Source organism: Xiphophorus maculatus, chromosome 12 (assembly GCF_002775205.1).
Source record: "Xiphophorus maculatus strain JP 163 A chromosome 12, X_maculatus-5.0-male, whole genome shotgun sequence".
Lineage (NCBI taxonomy): Eukaryota > Metazoa > Chordata > Actinopteri > Cyprinodontiformes > Poeciliidae > Xiphophorus > Xiphophorus maculatus.
The window spans coordinates 2,412,705-2,419,484 of record NC_036454.1 but is presented as its reverse complement, the minus strand read 5'-3'; the positions used below and the strand labels follow the sequence as shown (position 1 = coordinate 2,419,484).

General features: G+C 36.6%; 1 protein-coding gene across 1 annotated transcript; it reads left to right on the top strand.

Annotated features, from left to right (window-relative positions):
- Window positions 1-308: 308 nt before the first annotated feature.
- On the top strand, window positions 309-6,431 carry ppic (peptidylprolyl isomerase C). The gene is made up of 6 exons (XM_005809746.2): window positions 309-539; window positions 2,826-2,939; window positions 3,320-3,413; window positions 3,645-3,712; window positions 3,929-4,045; window positions 4,436-6,431. Exons 1-6 carry the CDS (start codon window positions 435-437, stop codon window positions 4,562-4,564), a joined length of 627 nt encoding a protein of 208 aa, XP_005809803.1. The 5' UTR covers window positions 309-434; the 3' UTR covers window positions 4,565-6,431.
- The last annotated feature ends 349 nt before the right edge of the window (window positions 6,432-6,780 follow it).

The window sequence follows — 6,780 nt, the reverse complement described above, 5'->3', positions numbered from 1 at the left end:
AGCTTTCTGCACATCTTTCTGGGGACCAATAAATATGACGGGTGCTTTGATGGCAAAACTGTTACAACAGTTATTATTGTTATTCCAGCCAATAACATCCATAAAGTAGATGGAAACATGTGGAAAATAAATATTAATACGCTTTTTATCTACTTTTGTTACAAAGAATAGAAAATAAACTGGTTGCTACATAACTATGTTGTTGTTATAAGCCAGATATGATCTCCTGATTCTGACTCATCTGTTATAATGATCTTTCTGTCCTCTTTATGGGCGGTTCTGTGATTCGGGCTCGGCCCACCGGGGGGAGTGGTCTGCTGATGTAGCCGGTCTGGATCGCAGTCTCCCGGCCCGCCGTGATCCTTCTTCTTCTCCCCCGCCTCGTCGTCACTTCCAGCCGGGCCGCTGACGGCGCTCAGTCCGGCTCTGAAACCATGGAGCTCCGATCGATCTTCCCAGCGCTGCTCTGCCTCTCTGCCGCCGCTCTGCACTCGGTGTCCGGCGCCTTTTCACGAAGAGGACCGAAGGTCACCGAGAAGGTGGGTGACATATTTACTGCATCTGTTTAACCGCACAGCCGCCTTACCGCACAGCAGCGGCATCTCCGTGCGTGGCAAGGAGCCGCGCACGGTGCAGGAGCGCGCGTCGAAGTTCGCGCACGCACGTACTCGCGTACATACAGGTGAAGTGAAAGCTAAGGTCCCGCATCAGCAGAAAGAAGCAACCCGTTATTTTATCTCTCCGAGGATCTGCCGATTCTTCCAGAACATCTGGGCCAGCCCACGCACAGACACGCACATTCACAGCTGTACACGTGTCCACTCAGATTATGCTTAATACGCAGTGCGTCTGCCTGCAGGGCATCCACGCACACACACGCACACACACACACACATACACGTTTATATTACCTCATGTGGAGCACAGAGATACGCATGTTTAATGGGAACCACCATTTCTGAAAGACTTAAAAATAATTTTAATTGCTAAATTTATTTTAAAATCTAATAAAAAGTTTAAATTTTGTTAACACTCCTATTGAGTTTTTGACCTGACTTTTTGGAACCTCCCAGGACACACACACAGAAACAGACTGCTCGCTTTCTGACCTTCATAAAAATAGAACTAAAACCTGCCTGAAGCCACTGGAGGAATGAACGGTTCAGTGGACTGATTCAGTTTGTGTAAAGAAGCAAACACAATGTTATAAAAGCAGTCAGGGCCAGATATAGCCAGGGGGCAAGAACCTGTTTTAATTTCGGGATGCATGTAGAGTACAGTTAATTAATAGGAGGTTTAATAAAGGTTTCTATGCTTTGTGTATGTTAAAAAGGAAAGAGCATTTCTAAAAATGTCGTCAGTTCTATGAAAAATGACCTGAGTAACTCCAACCTGCAGAGCTTTTCTTCACTACCTAGTCATCTAAAAAAAAAAAAAACAACTATGGGTGGGACTTTTAAATATACATTTTTTTATCAACTAATTACATGGATTTTAACATGTTAAAAGTTTTAATGCAATTAATCACTTTTTTGTTTATTTGTTTTTTATTAACATATAAATGTATTGTGCAGGAACCTTTGCATTCATATGTTTCTGGTACAACAGTAATTTGACGCACAGATTTACCTACAACAGTGATGGAAGACAAAACCGCTTCTCTCGGCTCACTGGGGGTTAATTTCTGCTTCAAAACCATCTGATTGGTCGTTGGAAAAGACTATTGTTTTGTCCAGTTTCCTTTTAGTTGTGCTAAAAGGAGATAGCCTATCAGCAAAACTATTCAAACCTTAAATAGCATCTCAATGCTAACCATGTAGCAGCAGCACAGATGCTAATGCTAATAACAAAATGCTATTCTAGTTTGCACCAATGTCTGTATTATGTCTTTTTAAACAATAATTTATCAGCGAAAAGGAGTTTTGAAGTGAGAATGTTTTTTATTTTGTTGATATGTTTTTGATTTGTTGTGATTAATTAATTACACACCCTGCAATTAATTCAATTAAAGATTCTAATTGAGTCCCACCACTATTTAAAATCAACTTTTATCCAACCCCAGATTTAGTTTTGTTTGTTTTTGGTATTTGATTTATTATTGGTGCATATTATGTGTGTTTCTTTTAATGCATGGTTTTAGTATGCAGTTATGTGCAGTATTTGGTTCAGCTGTGGGTTTTTTGCAGTGCTTTATAAATAAAGTTTGCATGGTAAAGCCTGATGTGATGTGGATGGACTTTTGTTTTTTGTCATTTTTCAGTTACTGGTCTTTTGGTTTTCTGCTAAAAAAATCCATCAAAATTTCTCTATAACTTCTAATAAGTTTTCTATAATATTGCATTATGGAAACTTGTGTGCTGTAGTTAGTTTATGTGAGTGACTGGGTTCTTGGTTTATAAAGATCATAAATCTGCCTCACTTAAAAATAAAAACAGAAAATTATGGATTATCAATTAAGGTGCCTAAAATCTGAAAAACCATAAAGGATTGTTTTAGTAACTGGAATATTTTCTTTAAGTGGGATTTTTTTCCTCTCCTGAATTAATAACTGGAATAGTCCTGATTCAAAAACAGCTGAGGTTAAAAGCATTGCATGGGATAGTGTGGAGTAGTTCTAAAGAGTTAGAACTTTTTATGTTCTAACTTTTTAGAACATAAAAAGCATGTTACCCCCTCAGGAGAAAGGTTGGAAACATGAAACAATTTGAAAACCTGAAAGATTTTTGAATGAATGCTTTTAAATATTTTTTACTTTTGTTTATTTCTCACTAATCAAAGATGCAGATATATAAGTTTTAATAAAATTCTGTGCTTTCTGTATCCAGGTGTTTTTTGACATCACAGTGGGAGGTCACGAGGTGGGGCGCATCGTCATTGGTCTGTTTGGAGAGGTTGTCCCTCTTACTGTTAGCAACTTTGTCGCCCTGGCAACAGGAGAGGTACAGTACAACAGCACAGGCTGCTCTATAAAACATTCTTCATGCAGTGGTAAAAATTGAAAAAAGGACTGAAAAGTTTCAATCCAGACTAAAATTAATCGGCATTACTTTTTTGCAGAATAAATATGTTTCAGATTTAAACTACAGTTTCCTTCAAACAAACTTGTTTGTTTTGGAATAAAAACTCTTATTTCATCAAATTCTGCTCTGCTGTCAAAATTTGTATAAAATGCTTTGTAATATTAGCTATTTTTCTGCTTTTGTCCACTTTGAGTTTAGGATTATTTCTTGAAGGAGTTATCAGTGATAAATTAATTCTTTTCTGACTTGTGGCAGCAAAGGAGTTTTCACAGCTAACAATTTCATCTGTGTCTCTGTAGAAAGGTTACGGCTACAAGGGGACAAAGTTTCACAGAGTCATCAAGGATTTTATGATCCAGGGAGGAGACTTCACAGCTGGAGACGGAACCGGAGGTGGGAACGAAACCCAAACTGACTGTTTTGATTTACAAAATGAACACAAAAGTCAAACAAATCAATTTGATTCAATCTACTGGGTCTATAAATGTTACCTTAGGATGCATAAGAACACACAGTTGGATCTTAAGTTGTTTGTGGTAAATTAGCTTTTAACTATGCACTTATCTGCAATGATAAGTTTTAAAACTCATCAAGCTCTACTTTTCATGTCACATTTTTGTCCAGGTCACAGCATCTATGGTACAACATTTGCAGACGAGAACTTTAAACTGAAACATATAGGAGCTAGCTGGGTAAGCACAAGCTCTGGACCTAAACCCGGAAAATAGTTCTGGACCAGGAAGTTTGTTTGTTTTTCTCAGATTTAGCTTTAACAATTGTAATGTATGTGTGGGGGTGCATGTGTGTGTGTGTGTGTGTGTGTGTGCGTGTGTGTGTGTGTGTGTGTGTGTGTGTGTGTGTGTGTGTGTGTGTGTGTGTGTGTGCGTGCTTGCATGTATGTGTACCAGGTGAGTATGGCCAACGCTGGTCCGGACACCAACGGCTCTCAGTTCTTCATCCTGTCCACCAAAGCACCTTGGCTGGACGGGAAGCACGTGGTTTTCGGCAAAGTTCTGGACGGGATGGTGGGTTGAAACCTGGAACGCAACTCTGTGTGTCTGTTATCAGTAGAACCAGTGACCCAATGTACTGACTGGTTCCTGTACCAAACCTTTTTATTTAATTTATTTAACACTGCTAAGTATAGCGTTCGAAATAAACTGACACAAATTCTGTTATTATAATTAAGAATAAATTTGTTCAACCAAGTCTAAAAGAATTTGAAAACTAGATACCTTTCTTTGAACACAGCAGATGTGCAAAAACGTTTTTAAATTTTCGATCTACAATGATTAACATCCCTTTATTTGCTTGATTTTTTTTCTTGGCCCATGAATATATTTGATTCAACGATTTTAGAAGTCTGAAAGTTTGGACACCCTTGGTCTGACCTGCATGTGCATCTCTGTTGGCAGGCTGTCGTTCACACCATCGAGCTTCAGGACACCAACGACAGAAACCTGCCGTACACCGAATGCGTCATCGTCAACAGCGGCCGGATCCCGGTCAAAGAGCCATTCGTGGTGGAGGTGGAGGGCTGGTAAACACCGTATTCTGGAGGACAGACACTGAATATCAATGTGAAACTCCATTTCAGTTAGTGCCAAATTAATTTTTTCAATTCATTTGTATAATTTAACAGTAATGCTAACACATTGGACAGGATATATGTTTGGATTTTCTTAGAGAAACTTAGTTTTTCATTTGAGCTACTAAAAAAGTGAAACTATTCCAACAATGGATTAAATGCAAGCAAGCTAGCATAATAGACACATCACTGAAAAGCTAACTAAATCCTAGCTAATGTTAGCATGTTTACATGATCCAAAGGTATGCTAGCCTGCTAGCTGTGGGCTAGATGTTACCACATGGAAAAGTGGGTGAGCTAGCAAATTTAGAATCAGTGTTGTGTAGGTTTGGCCTTCATATTAACTAATTTGACACAAATTCACAAATTATTCATGCTAATATATCAAATCATATCAAGGATGAATATTATAAAACAACTTTTTAAATGTTTGTAAAAGTTTAGTTAAAACCATGTAAGGCATCATAATACAGTTCCCAAATATTTCTCTCTATTTCTGTTGTCAAATACCAGAATAAAAAGAAACTGAAATTCAGACTGAAAAATTTGATCTTTGCATTACAGTCACACTGAAAGCACTACTGGCTGTTTTAATATTTAATCCCTTAATGTTTATATATTTAAAAAAAACATTTTAGTTGTTGAGCAGGTATTAAATCAAATACTAATAGATTATGAACAACCAATATAAATTATTTATGATGCAAATCAGCGACATTAGGCATCAATGGGTTGAACAAATGATTAAATTTTCTCATCAGGAATTATAGGACTCCTGGTATGTGTAGAAAAGGCATCAACAGGCAATTTGGCTGCATTAAGCCCCAAAAGGACTGAAGGTAAAGGGCGTGAAAATATAAACTCCATTTGTGAAAGAGCCTATTTACGCACAACACTGGTTGGAACGTGACATACTATCTACACGTTATGCAGTTGTGTTATTAATAAAAGAGTAAGCATGTTTGTATAAAAAATAGGGTTTTATTGATGCATGTTAATTCAATTTTACTGATCTACCAGATTATGATACTTTATTATTCTCATATGTTCCCATAAGATTTTTATTTCCAAAATCTGAACAGAAACAATCTAGAAACCTATTGCATTGGACACAAATTACAATAAATTTTAGTAATATATGTGAGCACATATTCAACCAATGTCACCAGTTAGTTTTATTTAATACTAATTTATCAGGTTCTCTGTAGTTTATGTTGGCATGCGTGTATATTTAGTATCTTTGTAAACATAAAATAGGCTGTTTTACTTTTTTACAGAGGATATTATTATAAATGCAGAGATGATGCTGTGAAATAATAAAACCCAGAGTTGTAGCTCTCTGTGCCAAATCGTTCAGCTCTATGAAACACATCTTATGCACTTAATCTGAACATATGAGACTTTCAATGCCTGTTTTTAACTTTATGCCAAAAAAACCCAACTCAGTAGCAAGTGTCAAATGTTGTTGTAGCAAAACCATTTTCATTGCATTTTCAAAAGGTTTATGCATCATATCATGTTTACTAAAACTACAGCACAAATTTGCATAAGTGAATATTAAATAATGTGGAATGAGTGATGATAATTTTATTGCCCTGTCAGTACTGATATTAACTGTTGCATTATGTCAATGACTGTGATCCTGTTGGATAAGTTGACTGTTATTTTTATCCAGCTGTCTTTATTACCTGAAAGACTTGTTGTAGCATTAAATGCAAACAATGCTTATCCTTATATTGAATCTTATGCAGAATTTATCAGAAGAGCAAAGTGCCAACCAATGATGTTTTTCTACAATAAAACTGTGGATTATTCTAAAATGATTTATGTGTGACAGATTTTTTTCTTTTCATTTAAAATGTAATTCACCTTTCAGTGACTTTATCCATTATTGAGATGCTGTTGTTTATGTCTTTTTGGCACTTCCTATTCAAAAAATCTGAAAATTACATTCAGTTTTACAGCAGTGGTAGATCATCAGAAAATACCAAATCATAAATATTTAGCTCTGAATTAAATAGTTAGCTTCTAGCAAATGAACTACTTATTGACAAGCTAAATAGTTAAACTGTTGTACAAGAAAAGAGGAAAAGAAACGATTATCTTCATCAGTTCAGTCTCTCCAGCTGGAGTAGAGGTCCACAATAGCCAGCTTTAATTTTGGTAGTCCAC